Raw genomic sequence first — 19763 nt, forward strand, 5'->3', positions numbered from 1 at the left:
CCAACCGTTCTAATAACCTTGTTTTTAAGGTTTTACCTACGCTTCTAGTGTGTGACACACTGCGTTTATGTAATTACGTGTAAAAATGTGTAAAAAGGCATCGGCAGCTCCAAATACTGGACCCCGATTTCAGGGACGTCGCCTCATTTGCGAATCTACCATGGAGCGTGAGCAGCTCTCCTGGCTCTTTGTAGCCAAAACAATGCATTTTTAGTTTTTTGCACTTTTCTCAGCCCACAGGCCGTTTTAGGGCCTGGGAATCCGGTTATAAATTCAATAGAAAGCTGTCTTTGGTACGACAGCGATCAACAGCTCGCTTCCTCACATCCCAAAAATAGATCCCCTACTCACTTACACAATCAACACTTAAATTTACGTTTTTCACACTGATTTGTCTTTTTATGTTGGCGGTCGGAGCTGTCGGAGGGTCGGAGATTTTATGGTATGGTGGGTCATAGGCTATGTGCAAAAACTTTTTTCCAAAAAAGTGCTTTATGACGTTCAGTTTTTTTAGCCGTGGTGAGGAAGCAAGAAGCAAATAGTTATGGCCACCACACGATGCTATTCTAAAGGTCTCCATCCAATACAAACCTTGTTTCCAGGAATTTGTTTGAAAATAAAAACATGAAGTTTAACAAACGACAACTCATCTCATTCTTGAACTCCCGATATAACCACAATGACCTCGCGACTTGCCTCATCCGCTACCGCCGCTCTGCGTCGCAGCCAGGACCCAAAGCTCGCGGAGAAGTTCAATCTGGCCACTCTGAACGGCGGCAAAAGCCCCTTTGTCGTATCGAGCAACCGGCTACTGAAGGTGAACAAGAAGCCGCAGCAGCGCATCACGGATAAGTTCTCGCTCGAGTATTTACTGGGACCCAGCAAGCCTCAAACGGGCAAGAAGAAGAACCCTTTCCACGTCGCCAGTTCCAAGCTCATGTGAGCTACAGTCCCAAGGAAGGATGCAGCAGCCGCCACTTACTACTATCCTGTTCCGCATGTATAATCTACTCAAATACTACTACGTTTGGCGCTATACATGATGTTATATATCCAACCGCTGCGAGGCATCTTCAAGCGGAAATGATGAGGCCCAAACGGAAATCAACGGAGCGTACGGTGTTCCATGTTGGTAGCAGTAGCAACTTCTGTCTGTAGTGATTTTTGGATCAAGCAGTGATTCTCTGCGCTGGGCTTGCACCCATTTTGGAGCTCAGGCATTGCCTGCCAGACATCATGAAGTACAATAGCTTCGTGCAGCAAAAGACTCGAAGGTATCCAATAGATGATGCCCAGAATTGTTCGTTTGTCTCGTGCTCGGTGACGACGTTGGGCGTTCACAAACGCAGTGCCGCATTCGTTTCAGCATGTATGTTGCAAACTTGTCGAACGGAAGAAGCGGAAATTGTCTGCCATGCACATGCTGTCATGAGTGCAGGCGACCAAGAAGCAGCAGCAGCCCAAACATACACACTTAAACCTCAACTAATTGCAACTGTATATGAACAGACTTGACACCACAGAACCCGCAGGCTGTTAAAGGTCAAAATGGCATTAGTCCTACATCTCCTCGCTGTAAATAAAGAAGAGCTGACGCGAAGAACCAAAGCACCGAGCCGACTCGCCACCGGCCTCATTCCTCGCCAGCCTTCAACCTCTGGAAACTGGACGGGACAGCCGCTCGACTCCACCACTCGATGACTCTTGACCTTCCCTCGTCACGACGCGCCGCGCACTTGCACGCAGCCGCCAAGCCAATTATACACCATATGAATAATGCAGAGCCTCCTCTGCTGCCGTCGTCGGCCGAAGCCCCTCTCCAACGAGAGCAAACCCCGCGGTTCGAGGCTTCGACCAACTGAACCGGGCCCCAGGGCCACCAACCAATCATCCACCGCACACTTCACCGAATAGCCCAACGTTCTCCCCAGTCAGGTGAAGTCGCGTAACACGCTTGCATTGATTCCCCCAGGGCCACGTAGCAACAAAAGATTCCAATGCCACTAGACCCGTCAGCTTCCGCCTTCCACTTCCTCGTCTCCTCCAATCCTCCAGTCCCTCTCCTTCACCACCTCCTCTTCTTCTTCATCTCTCCGTGTCGTCGTCCCACCTTCACCATCGTCAACTCCTCTGATTAGAGCGGAGCGACTTCCACTCGGTCGACCCGTCCATTACTTGCTTGCCTCCGACTGGCGCAGGTGTGCCGAGCACAGGCCTTTGCGACGGCATGGCTTGCTGCAGCCCTCAATGGTGCAACGCTTGCCACCGCCGTGCGTAGCGCACAGGCCTCCACCGCGGTCATTACGCATGCAGCCTGGCACCTCGCACAGACGCGAACCGCCGTGGAGCGCACAGTAGTCACCACGTTGCGTTCCCTTGTCGCAGCCGTCGAACATGCAGCGCTTGCCACCACCGTGTGAGCGGCAAAAGCCTCCGCCCTGCGAGCTGCGCGTGCAGCCAGCGAACTGGCAACGCGGGCCACCACCGTGAGCCTTGCACAGGAAGTTCGATTGTGCGGCCTTGTCGCAGCCCTCGTGGCTGCAGCGCTTGCCTCCGCCGTGACGGATGCAAAGGTTGCCGCCCTGCGAGCTCTTGTCGCAGCCCTCAACAGCGCAGCGACGACCGCCGCCGTGCGAGATGCACAGACCGTTCGAGCGCGAGCGCTTGTAGCATCCCTCGCTCTTGCAGAGACGGCGACTCTTCACCTCACCTGGCTTGGTCATGATCTTGGGAGCCATGTGCGGCTCCGGGCGACGCGGAGTCAGCATCAGCTCCGTGTCCGTGAAGTCGGACTCGAGCGACTCCATGAGTCCCTCGATGGGGGAGCCCGTCAGCACGTTCAGGTTCAAGATACCGTCATCAATCTCCACGGTCTTCTTGGACTTGTCCTCGGGAGCATCCACCAAAAAACTGTACAGAATCGACATCTCCGTACCGTCAAAGCCGTCATCCAGGTTCACGAGGTCGGGTTTGTCCTTGCCGATGCTCTCCAGCTCGCCAGGCATCGAAAAATCCAACAGCTCTTCCAGTTCCTGAGCCTCAAAGTCGGGCTGCGGGATGGTGACTTCAGGCTTGGCCTCCACGGGGGCAGGGGTGGCCGCGAACTCGCTGGGCAGACCCATACTCAAAAGATCGGTCGTCGGGGCCGAGCTCCAAGGCATAGTCGGCAGGCTGTTGTTCTTCGGGAAGGACACGAAAGGAAGCGCCGGAGGAGGCGCCGCCATGCTCAGCATGTTCATCCCGTCCGTGCCGAAGCCCATGTCTCCAGCGGCGGACCAGGCGGGCGCGCGGCCCGCGGGCTTAGCGTTCTGGCTCAGCACAGCCTTGTTAGCGCCTGCAGCGGGTTGGTATCCCGCGAACAACGCGACGGCGGCTGGGCCCATAGCGCCCAGAGAATCGCGTGACTCTATCGGCCGGCACATTCTCGAGCTACTTGAGCGTCAATGGTTTCCCTGTTTTCCTGGTTCTCTTTCTTTCTCTTCTTCGCACTTCTCTCGTTTCGAGCACTTTGCGTTCTACAGGCCAGCGGCTCTGTGTGGGTTTTTCTTCCACGCTTGCCGGGTAAAAAGGGTTCGGTTTGACTCTTTTTGGACGAATCCCCGGACGTGCTGATCAAGCCAGTGAGATGCGCAAGGGCTCGGGTTGGTGTCTGACCACCGGCTTCACTTGCTTTCAGTAAGGAGTCTGAGAACACAAAGAAACCGCACCACCCGAAAGGGCTGTGCGTTGTTGAAATAGTGAAAATGTACCGCAAAAATGTACCAAAAAAATCGCCCGACTTTGATAATTCCAGTGACGATTGAGCATGCAATCTGCTTGTAACAAGCCTTGTTCACCCTATCGGGAAGATTATACGTCGATGGCCAAGAATAGTTTAGCAGTGCCAAAAATAGCAACAGGATCCGTCGTCGGCAGAACTTCAGCGCCTGGTCGCGGGCCCTATACACATGTAATACGTTGCCCCCAATTATCAACGTTGTTGTAAGGGCGTTGAATCATCTTGCCGGCGCTGGCGTGCGTTGGTCTATACAGCGATAGCCGGCGTATTCTGGACGGCAACGATTAAGGCCAGTGGTTAACTCGAGATCGGCGTTAGTACTGTGCGCCCATGAGAACGCAGTGTATTTAACGATTGCCAGATGGGCATGAATGCTGTAGAAGCGCAAGGAAGTCGGCACCGCAGGCCGGTTGTAACGCAGGTCAGTTCCATTGCGCTAGTCATGCTTCACATAAGCGGCGAGAGAGATGCACGCCTGATGACATGGCTGAATAGCGTGAACCAGTATGCGTCTTCATACTGGTCGTGCATTATACAATTAGCTGCCGACACAATGAACGAGCTCTCCGTTGCGAGTTATGTATGCAATGCCAAAAACTGCCGACGATTATTTTCGGCATTTTTACAATTTTTTATTTTAAGCTTTTGTAGTTATCTTTATTTTTGGGATTTTGAAGCGCCCGTCTATGTGATGAAACACGGCGAACAGTACAGTGATTTTTAATACAGATCGACCCTTGTTCTGACAACAATTTGCCAATTTGGTAACCTTTTCATTCAATTCTACTTCCAAAATTCACCACATGAAAACAGTCATGATCACCAAATTTCTGCTAACTGCTTTACTATCAAATGGGCTATTTGTTCATAGCACATACGAACACATACGAGTTCGCCGGGGGCACGAGCACTGCGCTGCGATCGATCTACAACAAGTCCTTCAACAAAGACACGCAGCCGTTGACTGGACCGCCGATGGCGATGATGGCAATCCGTCGATGATGTGCTTCGACCCGCTAGTGACCCACCGGGTGGGCCACATCAATCTTGGTGTACTGTACAAGTTGTTCATGTACGGAACCTATTTCGATGTACGAAAAATGTGGCGCAGCGACATCTGGATCATCTTGAAGCCATCCCGCCATAAGAATGGAAGCACACGACATCAAGGAGAAGCTACTGCCCAAGATGGAGCCAATCGCGCCTCAGCGTCAACGACAACGGGTGGGTGAGCGTCCGCTTGCAAGATCAAAGCCTGGGGCTAGCGATGGAAGCGCGCCGGTTCGATCCGCAGCGTCTCCAGTGGGTTGTGGCCAAACTGACCGACTGCGGCTTGCAGCATGGCTAGTCTCCATCTCTTCGTTCATGTGGGGGTTCAGCGCCGCCGTACTCAATGTCTGTATCGTCCCAGACGCAGTGGGCTCCATTCTCGTTGATATTAACCTCAGTACGGAGGAGCAGGAGCGCGCGACGGCGCTTGTTGTCGTGGGTTGCGTTCTGTCAGCACTCACCACGGGTGGTATTGGTGCGCGTGTGGGGCAGAAGAAAACCATACTCATCAATAATGTGCTCTATATTATTGGCGGTGCTATCTGTGCACTCGCCACGTCCAAGCGCGAGCTCTATGCTGGCCGACTGCTCATTGGACTGGCGTCGGGTGTTGTAACCAACACAGTTCCGATCTTGTTAACGGAGATCTCGCCTGCCATCTCACGCGGGGAGATCACGTCACTGCATCAACTCAGTTTGACGATCGGAATGCTGGTGACAGCTGTACTGGGCTTTTTCTTCATCTCCAATGTGCCCTCCGGGTGGCGATACCTCAACGGATTCATGATCCTGCCACCATTGATACAGTGTCTGTGCGCGTCACTTGTACCGGAAAGTCCGTGGTGGCTTATGAAGAACCGTGGGCGTGACCAATCCCGTGCAACGCTGGTGTTTCTACGTCCAAAGAACCAAAAGGATGCCATTGAAACTGAAGTACAGGAAATCGCTCGCGTGATGGAGCACCGTCAGCACGAGCCTCATGTGACTTGGTCGCACCTCCTGGCACATAAGAAAGTCATGGTAACAGGCACTATCCTCGTCTTTTTCCAGGCTATGACTGGCATCAACACTGTGATGCTGTACTCGGCCAAGATTTTCCACTTCGCTGGGGTGACCAACCCGTTCTTCGCCACGGCCGTCGTAGGTTTCACCAACGTAGGCGTCACGATCATATCCGTGCGCTTTGTGGACTCATATGGACGCCGTCCTCTGCTCATCGTTGGTACTACTATTATGATTCTCGCACTCGGAGTACTGAGCTGGTCACTGCTCTACCTCAACCAGAATCTTGCAGTCCAGGGTACGGTCGCTGTGATATCGGTACTCATGTTTGTTGGTGGGTTCGCTGTTGGTCTCGGTGCTGTCGTGTGGTACGTTTACATTGAATTCTGGCTGTTGTTATGGATCGATTTGTTCACACAATTTATCTGTTGATAGGGTCATGCTAGGAGACATCACGCCGGTGCACATCCGTTCACGAGCGTTCGCTTTCTACATGGTCGTCAGCTATATCTGCAACATTTTAATTGCTGTGTACACGTTGTCTGCTATCAACTTCTTGGGGCGAGGTTCGAATCCCGAGAAGAATGGTATCGCCAAGCTCTACCTAATTCTCTGGTGCGTCACGAACTTTACCTTTTCTGTGGCAAATGCTGACTTGTTGTCATTGTGTGTTCTAGTGGTGTCGCTGTTGTGTGCCTCACGTACATCTACGCTTCAGTGGAAGAAACCTCGCATGTCAAGACGGCACCTGCGAAGGCTGATGATCAGAAATCGCTTTTGGCGGAGGAGGGACTAGAGACACTAGACGAGGATTTTGGCATTCCACGCCATACGACGGATCTATAAGTGCCAAGAGCTTCTGAGTACGATTTTTCAATCAATCACGACGACGATTGCATTGATAACCATGCGCATCTTGCCGTCGTATCACTCCACTGTGTGAGCTACTGCTCCAGAAGGCAAGCAGTCTCAGCGATCTCCCGCACTGCTTTCGCGACGGAGATGAGACGCTCACTGTGGTCGTTGGGTGAGAGCGAATCGGTGAGGATAGCCATCTTCTACAATACATGCAAGAAATACATCGCAAACGTTAATACTTCAATAGGCTTCCCAAGAGAGTGGTCTGCCATCGTTGAGTTTGTCTGATCGGCTTGCAGACATGCAAAAGATCGGACTGTCGAGTCCACGTGATCGTGCTTCAAACCACTCGCAAAATTCCCCAAAGGCAATAAGCGCACGATAGGACCGGCAACAGATTAGAATAAATGCGGATGCTCCACCTGATAAAGCGCAGCGAGAGTCCGACGGCGGATGGCATTCACTTCTGCGTCGCTGTCGGGACTGATGGTGCTCACCGCGCTGTCAATCTTGCGTTTCGCTGTAGCAAATAATGTCACGAGCAGAAAGCAAAAGCATGTTAGAGTCGATCGAAGTAGAATCGCAGCCTCGCTATACCAGCTCCGTATGTTGCCGTCGCTCGACGAGCCTTCACTTGCTCGAGTTCCTGCATCTCCTTGGCCTGCTTGGCTTGCTCTTCCAAGCGGAACTGCTGCTCGATGCGGCGTGCGCGCTCCTCCTCGCGCCGAGCTTCGGCCTCGGCCTCTTCCTTCTCAGTCGCAGCGAGTTCTTCAGCCTCCTGTTCCGCCTGCTTCTTGGCCTCTTCCTCGGTGACCACAAACTGGTCGCATCGAACACAGTACATCTAGCACCGCCACCAGAACAAGCGTTAGGTCTGGACAAAATCTAAATCTCCGCTTTTCTTCCTTACTTTGCCCTGCTTATTGCGCATTAGTGGCGTATAGCAGTCATCCACGGGACAGCTAGCACCCAGCATTGTCCAGCCCTGACGCCCACAGTCGATTAGCATTTCACGTCAACCTCGCTTGTCATTAGTCACCAACCTGCAGCATTTTCTCGCCCAGCAGCTTGCTTGCTTCGTCGCGCGAGCGCTTCACGGGTGCGACCGACTGCTGCGCACAATGATACATAGATTAACAGGTAACTTTAGCGCCGAGAGCCAAGAGAGAGCACCATCGAGGAGCGTACTCCTACCACATCCATTGCAATTACTATTGTGGCTACATCGAAATCCTGTCGTAATTTATACTTATTTTGGCGGGAACGCGTTTCCCGCTAAAAACATTTCAAGAACGAAACATGGCAGAAGACGCCTCCAGCACCGTGCGCGTGTGTTTGACACGCTGTCCGCTGCCACCAGCGGAGGAAAACGTGCACTCGCTGCCGTGCCGCATCCACTTTGACGGGACGGCGTCCGTCAAAACCTTCTTCCGACCGCAGAGCGGCGACATTAACAGCAACAGCGCGACAGGCTCCAATGAGCAGAACGTAGAGATGGAGACAGAGCAGAAGGGTGGCAAAGGTGGCAGCAATAGTAAGCTGCAAGCAGAGTTCCGCGGCATCCAATTACAGGGAGAGAAGCTTCAATTGGCTCCCCTGGGTTTTACAGGTGTGTTGCGAGCGATAATGGAGTAGCGTGGATCAACGAATTGACGGTGTCGTTGCGCAGGGCTCGTATTGGAAGATAGTGGCATGCGACACCCGGATGACGAGGGACGCGTTTGGGAAGTCGAAGATCATTTCGACGAGCTCACGTGGTGGTAGGTGTCCGGGCTGCAGTGCAACTTCAGCGTCTAGGATTGACAACTAACGTCGAATTGCTGTTCAGGGACGTCACGAATCACACTACAAGCGAGACTCAGCAGCTACCGCTAGTTCTCAAGCAATGGAGCGATCTCGCCTCCGCGGTACGTGCTTTGCCAAAAAGTCTATTTAGCAAAATGCATCTTCAACGTTTCCGAAATTGCGCCCGTGCCACAGTTCTGGGCAACCAGCGCTATTCGTTCAGGACGCTGTTGATTTGTAGCTAGGACCTCCATGCGGTACATGAACCCTCTAACTTTCTGCTTTTGCTTGCGTACATGGATAGATTCACGACGCGTAATTGAAGGCAGCAGCAATTGGAAAAGTGAGCACAGGAGGCAGATCGCAACATTCAACACGTCACATTAGCGCCACCGATCCCAAATTACTTCGATCATTTTCTGTCTTTGTTCATGCTAAGAAAAAGCTCCGGTGGCGGTAGTCGTTATTTTATGTCACTTTGTCGACGCTGCTTGTGTCAGAAAGCTATTCGAAATTCAGATCGCTCCTCGACGCGGCATGGTGGCACGAAGGACACACCCGCCGTGCGACGGGTGGGTGGCTCACTCGCAAAAGCTCGCGACGAGGAACAAGACGCTGCATTTGATTATGTCAGCGCTGCGAGCGCGGCTGGGAGATGCTGTGGCTAAGCTGGTGTTGCTGCCCGTAGTGGGCGTGAGTCTCTGCGGGGCCGTGACCCTCATTCTCGGGCTGCAATGGATGGAGGCGCTGCAACGCCAGCGTCAGGCGATTAAATGGCGTACTCGGCTGTGGGCGATGGTACTCGCGCTACTGCTAGCACTGGCGCCGGCCAAGCGGCTCGATGCTGCAGTGACACCGCACTGTATGTCGCCAGTGGACGAGAGATTGGAAGAAGGAACCGCTAAGCTGCTCAATAGTGGAGACAAGAGAGACGCCAACGATGGAGACGTCGATGGGACGGGCGAAGAAAGTTACGCGTCACGTCCTTTGAAAAGACAGAAGTCAGAACCTGGAGAGAGAGACGTAACTGAGCAGAAGGACGCACAGGACGACCAAAACGACGAGCAAGGACAAGCTGGAGATGAAGAAAACAAAGACGACGGTGATGAGGAGACGCAGCGCGAGACATTAAGGACCAAAGGTCTTTCCAAACGTGTTCGGAGACGCGTGTTCATCTGGGATTTAGATGAGACTTTGGTGCTCTTCGCCTCGCTGTACACGGGCACTTTCGCTCAAATGCACGGTAAGGAGGTTGCGCCTGGAGTAGCTCTTGGTGAGCAGATGATGACCTTTTTACTGGCGATGCTGGAGAAACATTTCTTCTTTAGTGACCTGCACGATACAGACGTGGACCACATCGCACATGTTGCTGCTAACGATTGCAGCGTGTCTGGCCAGGAACCAACAATACAGGAGAGATACGAGCGTATCCGCGAGATCTACGAGCGTCGCGGACACGTGGATTTTTTGCACGATACGAACAGTGAGTGGTTCGCCATCCGTGGCGCGCTAGTGGCAGCTATTGATAATTTTTCAACTGGTTGGCTGCACGAAGCTCGGCAAGTATTGGAACTCACTGCAGAGCCTGTGAACTCCCGAACGGGACCCGCTCAGTCCGAAACCTGTCCTAATGATACCAAAATCGAAGAAGAGGTGGAAAATGTGAACGTGTTGGTCACAAATACGCAACTGGTGCCAGCATTGTGCAAGTGCCTCATTTACCAGTTAGATGCATTCTTCCCGATCGATTGCGTATATTCTTCGGCAAAAATTCACAAGTATCGGTGCTTTGAAAGGATCATGGAGAAGTACAAAGCCCCCGACGTGGAATTTGTAGCCATTGGAGACGGGCTGGAGGAAGAGCAGGTAAGTCTTGCTCTTGGTCTAGAGTTCCACAAGATTCGGTCGCTTGTGGATCTCAAACGACTTCGCTACGACTTGCAGTTAGTGCAAGTCAATAGTAACAACTCCACGTCGAATGCTGCGGTGGTCGATCCTCCTGCTGTCGCTGCAGCTCCAATGTCTGTTGCCTCGTCCTCTGTCGGCCAAACTGCTGTAGTCTAGGCTACTTTAAAATTTCTAAGTGAAGTAGCAAGCACTATTTATTCATCAAGAACTTGTTGTATGGAGTGTTCCCTATCATTGAAGTCTTCCGCTATCGACAATGGTGCAGGGCACACAAGGTCGCTCTTGCCGAGTTTCTAGACCCCCGATAGTCATGATAGTGCGCCAACCACTCACCACTCGACCAAATGCCACTGCAATGAATTTGTTGTTAGTTTACAGATCTTTTCCTTGACTGATAGAGAGTTCATATTGCGTACCTTTACGACGATCAAGCCATGGTTGTGGCGCGAGGGTGATGAAGAACTGCGAGCCATTTGTGTGTGGACCCGTGTTTGCCATAGACTAAAAAGAACCCATGTCAGTACGTAGAACAAGCAGAATAGTGGTACAGCTATACACTTACAAGAATGCCTGCTGCATTGTGTGAAACAGCAAAGCTTTCGTCTGGGAACTCCAGACCATAAAGAGATCGACAAGGTCCGTCTCCTCGGCCATTGCCAGCCACATCCCCTGCTTGAATCCAGCCACCACGCACTACACGGTGTACTTGGTTACCCTGGTAGCCCAATTGTTGAGTTTCGTCGCTTAAATCAGGGACCTTGTGCTCACACAATGCCAAGAAATTCTTGCAAGTCTTGGGACACACACCGTGAAATAGCTCGAGTTCTACTCGGGGCAGCGCCACACCATCGACCTCAAAAATCAAGAAAGCATACTCATGGCCTGATTGTTCACGATAGCGTGTCAGGGCCTGCTGAGCTGCTTCCTCCGCCTTTGTCTCCAACGTTTCCTCTGCTAGTGCTAATTTTTCAACATAGTCTGTCCTGGAGCTGTCACTTCCCCCTTCATTGCCGACAGCCACAACACCTCCGAACGCAGCAGCAGCTAGCAATTCGTTTTTCGATAGCTGCGTCCGCTCCATAGCAAAATCAAGCAGCTCCTCTTCTCCGTCCAGCATGTCGTTTGACGAATCCAACAGCAGAATGATCGGCCCAGACGTTCGCTGCAACTCCGCACGCTTGCTCTTGGGTATTTTGTCTTGTTGGTTCTGTAAATATTCAAGGTACTCGACTTCCATCATCCCTTCTAGAGGTGACACGAAGATCGGGTGTAGCTTGCGTAGTTCCTGAAGCAATAATCTGCAACGCTGGTATGCTACATCTCCCATAAGACCCACCAACTCGCAGCATTCCATACCAGCCGACGCCATTAGTTAGCCTGCAACTTGTGCAACTGCTGCAAAGTACATCCTGTCCTCGGTTTATTTGCAGCTGACACCCTAAATAACAGTAGATCAAATAAAGAACCCAACTGAAATAACAGCAACATGTAGCAAGATACAACCCACCGCGCCCTGTTTCATTTCCCTTTTCTCGTATCTGTTCGACTCTTGATAAGAACGAGATAGCTCGGCAAAACATGGGCACGTAACAGCGAGCAACTTTAAACCTTGCTGTAGTCCATCTTGGATTCGAGTTTCTTGGTCTCTGCCAGTTTCCGCGCAGCCTTCATGAAATCCTCCTCCACCACATACTCGCGGTCGGCACGGATAGCGAACATACCAGCTTCGGTACACACATTCCGCATATCGGCGCCGTTAAAGCCGTCTGTGAGCTTGACGATCGACTCGTAGTCGATTTCGCCCTTCTTCGTGATAGGACCCGAGTGAATTTTCAGAATATCCATGCGCGAGGCCTCGTTCGGCAGCGGAATCTCAATCTTACGATCCAGACGACCAGGACGCAGCAGCGCAGGGTCCAAAATATCCGGTCGGTTCGTCGCCATGACCATTTTCACCTGTCCGAGAGCATCAAAACCATCAAGTTGGTTCAAAAGCTCCATCAACGTACGCTGGATCTCACGATCCGCAGACGTTCCCTCCGAATAACGACTTCCACCAATGGCATCGATTTCATCCATGAAGATGACGCACGGCTGGTGGTCTCGGGCGTATCCGAACATCTCACGGATCACACGGGCACTCTCGCCAATGTACTTGTCCACAATGGCACTGGCCACGACCTTCAAAAAGGTGGCGTTGATGTTGCATGCCAGCGCACGAGCCAGCAGGGTCTTACCCGTACCGGGGGGTCCATATAGTAGCACACCCTTGGGTGGTTTAATACCGACACGTAGGAACAGTTCTGGGTTAGTGAGTGGCAGCTCGATGACCTCGCGGAGCTCGCGGATCTGCTCGTTCAGACCGCCGATGCTCGAGAACGACACGTTTCCAGCGTCCTCATTCAGCATGTGGTACACGGTGGGGTCCACTTCACGCGGCAGGTAGCGCATGATGGTGAGCGTCGTCATATCCAGCGCCACACGTGTGCCTGACTTCAGCTTGCTCTTGTCTACCTTAGCGCGGCATCCCACGACGTAACGCGGGCCACTCGAGGCCTTGACGATGAAGCGGTCTTCGTCCAGCTGACGAAGCACTTCGCCGATGATTTGGCCCACGCTCTGTGCAGTGAAAATGCCGTGAGTGGAGGAATGACAGCAGTGAAGATGGAATTTAACGCGTAATTATGTACCTGTAGAGCCTTGAGGTCGTCCTCTGTCTTGTTAAACTCCTTCACGAGTGTTTTGACGTTCTCGCGCATGTTTTTCACTCTGAATTACATGAAAAAGCGACGCAGAAAGGTTAGAAATTTTCGAGATATGACAAAAGATAACAGCGGCATGACGGATCTAGGAGGATATATACAACAGTTGTTGCATGAAAAGAAAGCGACGCACCTGCTCTCCATCTCGCGATGCTCCATAACCTTGGCCTTGTACGCGTTCAGCACCTGCGTGCGCTCATCTTCGGGCGGAACGGATGCCATCTTCTCTCTTCGACGCTCTTGTGCTGTGCCCCCTTTTGGATACGATTCCATTTTATCCAATCATATGAAAATAATCATTCAATTGGCTGAAAATAGTTTTATTTTTGGAGCTGACTCAGCAAGGGACACATTGTGTAGCCAAAGCTTCCGCCGCTCATTCTCGCACTCGCCATGGAGCGATTCCTGGAGGCAGCCAGTCGTGTGAAGCCCTTATCGCGCTGTGAAATCGGGACGAGCTCGTTGAAGCAGTGTCTGACTCTGTTGGACTTAGTGGCGTATGGTGTGGGCTGCTCAGTGGGCGCTGGTGCCTACTCTCTCGTGGGTGTGGGTGCGCAGATCGCAGGACCAAGCATCTCCCTTTCGTTCCTCGTCAGCGGCATTGCCTGCATCTTCACGTCGCTCACGTACTCGGAATTTGCAGCTCGTGTGCCTGTACGTTGAAGGTTTGTCGTGGAGGATGAATGGGGGGTCACTGAACTGTGTGTGGTAAAAGGTCACGGGCTCTGCGTACACGTTCGTGTATATCAGCTTTGGCGAGTTGGCCGCGTGGCTTATTGGCTGGAATCTAACGCTCGGATATGGTATATCGGCAGGTAAATGAGCAGTTATGGTTATCTTCCTCTTGAAATGGACTGACACTGTTTTTTTTTTTTACGCTGCAGCTGGAATTGCACGGAGTTGGTCTTCATATGCACACTTGTTCCTGCAACATTTGGGTCTTCACCTCCCACGTTGGCTTGTGCAAGCAGAGTTTTTTGGCATGTCATGCAGTATCCTGGCCGCATTCCTCATTATTATCTGCACGTTCATCCTTCTCGCTGGAGTCCACGTACGTACACAAGTCAGACGTAGGCGTCTTTAATTATTTACTCTATCCATGATAGCTAATACGGTTATTCTGTGCGACAGGAATCCGCCAAATTCAATGCATTTGTGACGCTGCTGAATATTTCGGTACTGCTCTTCGTGGTAGCATTTGGAAGCACTGAAGTGGAGACTGCATACTGGGAACCTTTCATGCCTACAGGAGTTCACGGCGTTATGACAGGAGCTGGCGTGGTATTTTTCGCGTACCTGGGTTTTGATATGGTGGCTTGTCTAGCGGAGGAGGTTCATGAACCCCAGCGCACGTTACCCAAGGGAATTATTGGCTCTCTCCTGATCTCTATGACGATCTACGTCGGAGTTTCGCTCGTCGTGACCGGAATGGCGCCCGTTGACATACTTGGTAATGAGGTTCCTCTGGTAAATGCGTTTACTTTCCACGATGCGCCGTGGGCTGGACGTATTGTATCCTTCGGTTCCATTTTTGGGCTCACCACTGCTGCGTTCACTTGCCTCATGGGCCAACCGCGTATCTTCTACCAGATGGCTAAGGATGGTTTGCTGCCATCAGTATTCGCCAATCTACACCATCGGACTCACGTTCCGGTTGCCAGCACGATATTTACTGGTGCGCTGGTCGCTGCTATTGCGTTCGTCTTTGATCTCAGCTTCCTGGCCAACGTGATCTCGTGTGGAACACTACAAGTGTTTACTTTTGTGAATGCCGGAGTGCTGCTGCTGCGCATGCGTCCAAGTCTTAGTGGAGCTGGTGTTGTTCACCGCGTTGTGCTGTTCGTGATATCCTGCTTTGCGTTGTCGTTGTCTTTCGTATTCGACCTCCCATGGACGGTTCAAGGCGTGTTCGCTGCGATGGTGATTGCCTCATTCGTCTTCATCTATCGACTGGGGAAACTTGGGTACGTAAAGTCGACTTTTTTAGCTCGCTCAGATTTAGATATTCTAATGTTTTTTTTTTATCTTCCTGTGGACGTAGTGATCTCACCACTTCATTCCAATGCCCATTGGTGCCATTTGTGCCATGTATGGGCATTCTAGCCAATGTGTACATGGTGGCGAGCATTCCTGGCGAGGGATGGTACGTACGTTTTGCGATCGGTAACTGTTGTTTATACTTTGGTGTTAACTTTTGTCTTGCAGGATTGGTGTGCTTATATGGCTAGGCGCGGGTCTGATTGTATACTTGTGCTACGGAATCCGCCACAGTCTTTTGAGCGATCCAACCACCTTACATCCGCTGATTTAACGACACGACGCTGCTGTGATAGCATAGAAGTACAGTACCAGTATCCGCAAAAGCAGCGAGAATCCCAAAAATGTACCCATGTTGCTTCACTTCAACAACACCATCCAATCACAGTTTAGCATCTATTTCAGGTGGATGGCTTCGTATCTAAATGGGCAACAGCGCACCGAGCCGTGGTTACACCGGCGCAGGAGCCGATGAAGACGACATCTCCCTCCGTGGAATGCCTCCTGCCTTTCCAGCTGCCTCGATCCGACAACGGAGACATTGATAGTGACCCTGCTGAAAGTGACTATGAAAACAGTTACCAGAGTTCCTCCAGATCTCGCAAATGTGACAAGATGCTTGAGCTGTACCGTCAGGCTGTACCGCTCGTCCAGCCTCAATCAACTGCTGCGATCAGAACTTTGGGAACAATTGTACGCGATCGCGAACTCGTGAAGCGCATGCTGCAGCGCCCGCAGCCATACGTCAAGCAGCTTGATCGACGTTCGAGTCCCGCGTCAAGATCTGTACCAGTATCAAATTCACCACCGTCCGCCTTGCCGTTATCACCTAGTGCATCACAAAACACCGGTAATCGTCACTTGGCATTCATGGCTGCGTGTGAGAAACTCTTCGTAACTTTCGATCCTCAAGTGCGGCATACTCGACGTATCAAACTTGTGCAGGTTCAGCCATTGTTACGTTTTCATGGGTTGGAGGTAGATAATGCCGCTTTTCGTCGATGGGAACAACGCCTGCCACCTTCAAATGCATCGGACCCAACATCAACGTCAGGACCCACAGTCTCGGTCAGCGAGTTCATTCAAGGATGTCAGCTTTGGTTCAATGAGACGTTCCTTATCGAGCACGTACAAAACCTCTCGACGTGGCAGAAACAGCAAAGTGTAATGAAAGCAGGAAAGGGGAAGTGTCAAAAGCTATTACCACTGGAATACGACCACCAGCAGTCTCCAACGCAGGTCACTCAGCCGCCATTTGACCAGCTCGCACACGAAAGTGACGCAACGAAAACTTTCTCATACGAGGCATACGCTCGCAACCCACCGCCGCGAATACCATCACTCAATCCTTCTGCTTCTGCTCCAGCATTGCTTCATGCAAAGTACTGTTCTTACAACAAACCCGATCCCGTTACGTTGACAGCGATAAGTGAACTAAAAAACACCAAACAGCAGCAACGTCGACAGAAGAAAGAGGCCGAGGAAATGGCTCGAAGGGCAAGACGACAAAGCACAGAGATTGCACGCGCGTTCACTGCAAGTGTAGCCATGATCTCTCGCCACGTACACAACGAGGAAGTACGCGATCACCGAGAGAGCGAGCTTGACATGCAAATTGCTCGTACCGACCAGACTCGTTACTGGAGTCGACTGCACAGAGCTCACTGTCAGGCAGTTGGACAGGAAACACGCACTCAACGAGCCCGTGAGGTTTGTGCCATGAAGGCGCTCGCCGCAGAAGAATTACTCTTGTCCCGTGACTTCCGGTCGCTCCGTGAGGAAGTGGTGCGTCGTAACAAGCCAATGTTCACGCTGTCGTCTTCCACGAGCACAATTATCCCTGCGCCACCCGAGATTCTGGCTGCGCGCGCCACAGCCAGCACTGAGGCAGATCACAAACGACTTGCTCGTGTGGAACGCGAACATGCTGAGCATATGCGCAGTTTGCAGCTGTTAGACTACGCGTACGATCGAAAACGGATGATGGCCGACTCACTGCAGCCTCGTGCAAACTCTGCGTTGGTTGAAGTGGACGTAGCCGACGAAGAACTCCCAGCCGAGCGAGTAGTGCAGCTAGCAGGCGATGAACTCTGGCGCCAAATTGTCCAGCGACAACTACAGGGAGATCCAGAGAGCATCGCGTTGTTAATTCCGCCCAGCAACTCACCGCCTGCAGCTTTGCGATATTTCGGCACCAGTCGACCGGTATCGATGCCGGCGTTCGCTTCAACTGTTGATCGTAACCTTCAAAAAGCGCAGACATCATAAGTGAAGCAAAAAATGTGTATCTATTTGGCAAGCAAAGCAGGAACAAACGCTCCGATACCTGGTACCGAAGCACCAAAGTTCCAGCTTGTTAATGAGTGGCACCCTTGCTCATCTTGTACTTCTTCTTGGCGATAGTCTTGGGGTTGAAATGGCCCTTGCGGTGCTGCTGCTTCCATTTCTGACGACCAGCAGTACTCTTACCCACACCGCTGTTGCCATAGCTGATACGGTCCTCCACAGTCTGTTTCTTGTCTTCAGCGTCAGGAGCTACGAACGTGTGCAATGGATCATTGTCCGTACGCCGCTTGCCGTCGGCGAGACGCTGGCGCTTGTTGTGTTTCTTCTTGGTGCGTGCTGGTGCCGGTGGCTGCAGCTCGACAGGCACAAGGTAGTCCGGGATCGTCGCGAGATGGGGCTGTACTGGTGCAGAGCCCACCACCTTGTCATGCTCTAGCATGTTGAGATCACGCGGGTTCGCCTGGAAATGTGCTGCCAGACGCTCGGAGTTGAGCATCTCCTTCTTAACATCAGCCAACTGAGCCTCGCGCACAGCGACGCGCGTGACAGCACGACGAACGTCTTCCACACGGTAACGGAAGCAATCGATTTCCTTGAGGTCGAAGGCTAGCTCAGCAGGCTGAGCAATAACGTCATTTGTCTCGGAGCGGACAGCCTGCTGCTTAGCCTGCACACGCTTCAGCGCACGCTCCTCCTTGGCATCTTCCTTGCACACGAGCGACAGGGCTGTACCAGAGGCACCACCACGCGCAGTACGTCCGATGCGGTGGGTGTAAGCACGCACACTTTTCGGGAAGTCCACGTTAATAACAAACTGCACACCACGGAAGTCAACACCTCGCGATACACCGTAGTTCTCGTCGTCAGCACGTCCACGCTTCGCGCCAACCGTCTTCTTTTCCTGCTGTTCATCGTTGTCACTGTCCTCTTCACTATCAGAAGTCTCCTTGTCACTGTCCATGGCTTCATCGTCCTCCTTCTCACTGTCATCATCCTCTTCCTTGTCACTGTCGGCCTCGTCACCTTCAGATTCAGCATCCGACTTCTCAACGTCTTCTTCTTCTTCTACGTCGCTTACAGCTTCATCCTCTTCACCATCCTCTTCTTGCTCCTCTTCCTCGTCGTCTTCATCTTCATCGCCAACTTCGTCGCGATCCACGCTGTCGTCCGTAGCGATCAGATAGTCGAAGAGACCGCGGTTGAACTCCTCGATAATGTGCTGGCGTGAGTTGTGTGGCAGCTTCGCGTTCAGTACCGCGCTCTTGATCACGAACTGCTCAAAGAAAAGCTTGAGTCGGTAGGCCGCATCTGTCGAGTTGACGAAAAAGATGACCTTGCCGCTCACGACGCCAAGTCGCAGCAAAGCGTACAACAGCAGATCTTTATCGGCAGCCTTGACCGGCAAGTAGAACTGTTGAAGTTTCCCGTCCGTCGCTCCCTCCTCGAGCTTGACGACAGCGGGGTTGTGCAGTACGGAGCGCTTAAGTTTCTCCAGCTCAGGACTGAGCGTGGCAGACATGCAGAACGTCTGACACGCCTTGGGCAGCGCGTTGAAAATGGTGCGGATGTCCTCACCGTATCCGAAAGACAGTACCAGGTCTGCTTCATCAATGACGACGGTCTGCACTGAGTCCTTGAGCGTGAGGTTACCAGCCTCTAGATGAGCCACGAGGCGGCCAGGCGTAGCAACCAGCACATCGGGTGCGTCACGCAACAATGCTTGCTGCGCGTTCATGCTCTGACCGCCTAGTGCCAGTAGACTCACTGTATCCTGGCAGTAGTACATGAGGTCCATCATGTGGCGGCGCGTCTGTTCCACCAACTCCTTGGTGGGCACTAGCACCAGTGCGCGCACGGCCGGTTCACTGGCGGGTGCGTCTTGCTTGTGCTGCAGAATCTTGTGTAGCAATGGCAACGCAAATGCCGCCGTTTTACCGGAGCCCGTGCGAGCGCGAACCAGCAAGTCCTTGCCCTGCAGAGCCAGCGGGATGCAGTGCACTTGCACCAGCGTGGCATGCACAAAGCGCATCTTCGCCACCGCCTTGGTGAGGCGGCGATCCAGGCCGAACTCGCATTCAGCAAAGGGCTTCTGTCCGTCCAGAAGCGTCTCGCTCACCTTGGGCTGCGCCATTGCCACTCAAACAGCTTTTATGGAGTGAAATGCCGCTTCAAGGCAGGTTGGTTGGTCGGTAGATAAAATGGTGTGCAGAAACACCAATGAGGTATTTCCCTCAATTATGAATCCTCAAAAACTCAGATAATTTTGGTGTGGTGGACATTAATGAGGTATGAATGGC

The 19763-nt window shown here is 52.2% G+C and overlaps 12 protein-coding genes across 23 annotated transcripts; 7 read left to right on the plus strand and 5 right to left on the minus strand.

The window, feature by feature from the left end:
- Positions 1-549: 549 nt before the first annotated feature.
- On the minus strand, positions 550-3633 carry PPTG_10937 (hypothetical protein). The gene has a single exon (XM_008906452.1). The coding sequence runs from the start codon at positions 3420-3422 to the stop codon at positions 2172-2174; it is 1251 nt and encodes a 416-aa protein (XP_008904700.1). The 5' UTR covers positions 3423-3633; the 3' UTR covers positions 550-2171.
- On the plus strand, positions 680-943 carry PPTG_10936 (hypothetical protein; the record flags this gene model as incomplete). The annotated part of the gene is made up of 1 exon (XM_008906453.1): positions 680-943. One exon carries the CDS (start codon positions 680-682, stop codon positions 941-943), a length of 264 nt encoding a protein of 87 aa, XP_008904701.1.
- A 174-nt stretch (positions 3634-3807) lies between the features above and the next one.
- PPTG_22805 (hypothetical protein) lies at positions 3808-4513 on the plus strand. Its single transcript, XM_008906454.1, has one exon. The coding sequence runs from the start codon at positions 4140-4142 to the stop codon at positions 4500-4502; it is 363 nt and encodes a 120-aa protein (XP_008904702.1). The 5' UTR covers positions 3808-4139; the 3' UTR covers positions 4503-4513.
- Positions 4514-4872: 359 nt separating this feature from the next.
- On the plus strand, positions 4873-7587 carry PPTG_10938 (hypothetical protein). Of its 3 annotated transcripts, XM_008906456.1 has the most exons (3): positions 4873-6198; positions 6266-6445; positions 6508-7587. In XM_008906456.1, the coding sequence occupies exons 1-3, from the start codon at positions 4928-4930 to the stop codon at positions 6674-6676; spliced, it is 1620 nt and encodes a 539-aa protein (XP_008904704.1). In that variant the 5' UTR covers positions 4873-4927; the 3' UTR covers positions 6677-7587. The 3 variants fall into 3 exon arrangements, with proteins under 3 accessions (XP_008904704.1, XP_008904705.1, XP_008904703.1); XM_008906457.1 differs by having other exon boundaries at positions 4873-6445; XM_008906455.1 differs by having other exon boundaries at positions 6266-7587.
- Positions 5326-8534, minus strand: PPTG_10939 (hypothetical protein). 9 transcript variants are annotated; one of them, XM_008906459.1, is made up of 6 exons: positions 7883-8521; positions 7732-7800; positions 7599-7673; positions 7286-7532; positions 7111-7208; positions 5326-6888 (listed from the first exon to the last, which is right to left on the minus strand). In XM_008906459.1, exons 1-6 carry the CDS (start codon positions 7889-7891, stop codon positions 6775-6777), a joined length of 612 nt encoding a protein of 203 aa, XP_008904707.1. In that variant the 5' UTR covers positions 7892-8521; the 3' UTR covers positions 5326-6774. The 9 variants fall into 9 exon arrangements, with proteins under 9 accessions (XP_008904707.1, XP_008904706.1, XP_008904710.1 ...); XM_008906458.1 differs by having other exon boundaries at positions 7732-8534; XM_008906462.1 differs by having other exon boundaries at positions 5326-7208.
- Positions 7988-8452, plus strand: PPTG_10940 (hypothetical protein; the record flags this gene model as incomplete). Its single annotated transcript, XM_008906467.1, has 2 exons — positions 7988-8297; positions 8358-8452. The coding sequence occupies 2 exons, from the start codon at positions 7988-7990 to the stop codon at positions 8450-8452; spliced, it is 405 nt and encodes a 134-aa protein (XP_008904715.1).
- A 476-nt stretch (positions 8535-9010) lies between the features above and the next one.
- PPTG_10941 (hypothetical protein) lies at positions 9011-10537 on the plus strand (the record flags this gene model as incomplete). The annotated part of the gene is made up of 1 exon (XM_008906468.1): positions 9011-10537. The coding sequence occupies one exon, from the start codon at positions 9011-9013 to the stop codon at positions 10535-10537; it is 1527 nt and encodes a 508-aa protein (XP_008904716.1).
- Position 10538: 1 nt separating this feature from the next.
- Positions 10539-11909, minus strand: PPTG_10942 (hypothetical protein). The gene is made up of 3 exons (XM_008906469.1): positions 10944-11909; positions 10798-10882; positions 10539-10731 (listed from the first exon to the last, which is right to left on the minus strand). Exons 1-3 carry the CDS (start codon positions 11748-11750, stop codon positions 10613-10615), a joined length of 1011 nt encoding a protein of 336 aa, XP_008904717.1. The 5' UTR covers positions 11751-11909; the 3' UTR covers positions 10539-10612.
- Positions 11869-13415, minus strand: PPTG_10943. Of its 2 annotated transcripts, XM_008906470.1 has the most exons (3): positions 13277-13415; positions 13072-13150; positions 11869-13000 (listed from the first exon to the last, which is right to left on the minus strand). In XM_008906470.1, exons 1-3 carry the CDS (start codon positions 13363-13365, stop codon positions 11984-11986), a joined length of 1185 nt encoding a protein of 394 aa, XP_008904718.1. In that variant the 5' UTR covers positions 13366-13415; the 3' UTR covers positions 11869-11983. The 2 variants fall into 2 exon arrangements, with proteins under 2 accessions (XP_008904718.1, XP_008904719.1); XM_008906471.1 differs by having other exon boundaries at positions 11869-13150.
- A 121-nt stretch (positions 13416-13536) lies between these two features.
- On the plus strand, positions 13537-15454 carry PPTG_10944 (hypothetical protein; the record flags this gene model as incomplete). The annotated part of the gene is made up of 6 exons (XM_008906472.1): positions 13537-13797; positions 13859-13958; positions 14028-14194; positions 14275-15107; positions 15185-15286; positions 15349-15454. The coding sequence occupies 6 exons, from the start codon at positions 13537-13539 to the stop codon at positions 15452-15454; spliced, it is 1569 nt and encodes a 522-aa protein (XP_008904720.1).
- A 197-nt stretch (positions 15455-15651) lies between these two features.
- Positions 15652-17448, plus strand: PPTG_10945 (hypothetical protein; the record flags this gene model as incomplete). The annotated part of the gene is made up of 1 exon (XM_008906473.1): positions 15652-17448. One exon carries the CDS (start codon positions 15652-15654, stop codon positions 17446-17448), a length of 1797 nt encoding a protein of 598 aa, XP_008904721.1.
- PPTG_10946 (hypothetical protein) lies at positions 17435-19655 on the minus strand. Its single transcript, XM_008906474.1, has one exon. The coding sequence runs from the start codon at positions 19595-19597 to the stop codon at positions 17537-17539; it is 2061 nt and encodes a 686-aa protein (XP_008904722.1). The 5' UTR covers positions 19598-19655; the 3' UTR covers positions 17435-17536.
- Positions 19656-19763: the final 108 nt, after the last annotated feature.

The sequence above is a fragment of the Phytophthora parasitica genome (genome assembly GCF_000247585.1).
Source record: "Phytophthora parasitica INRA-310 unplaced genomic scaffold supercont2.23, whole genome shotgun sequence".
Taxonomy (NCBI): domain Eukaryota; phylum Oomycota; class Peronosporomycetes; order Peronosporales; family Peronosporaceae; genus Phytophthora; species Phytophthora nicotianae.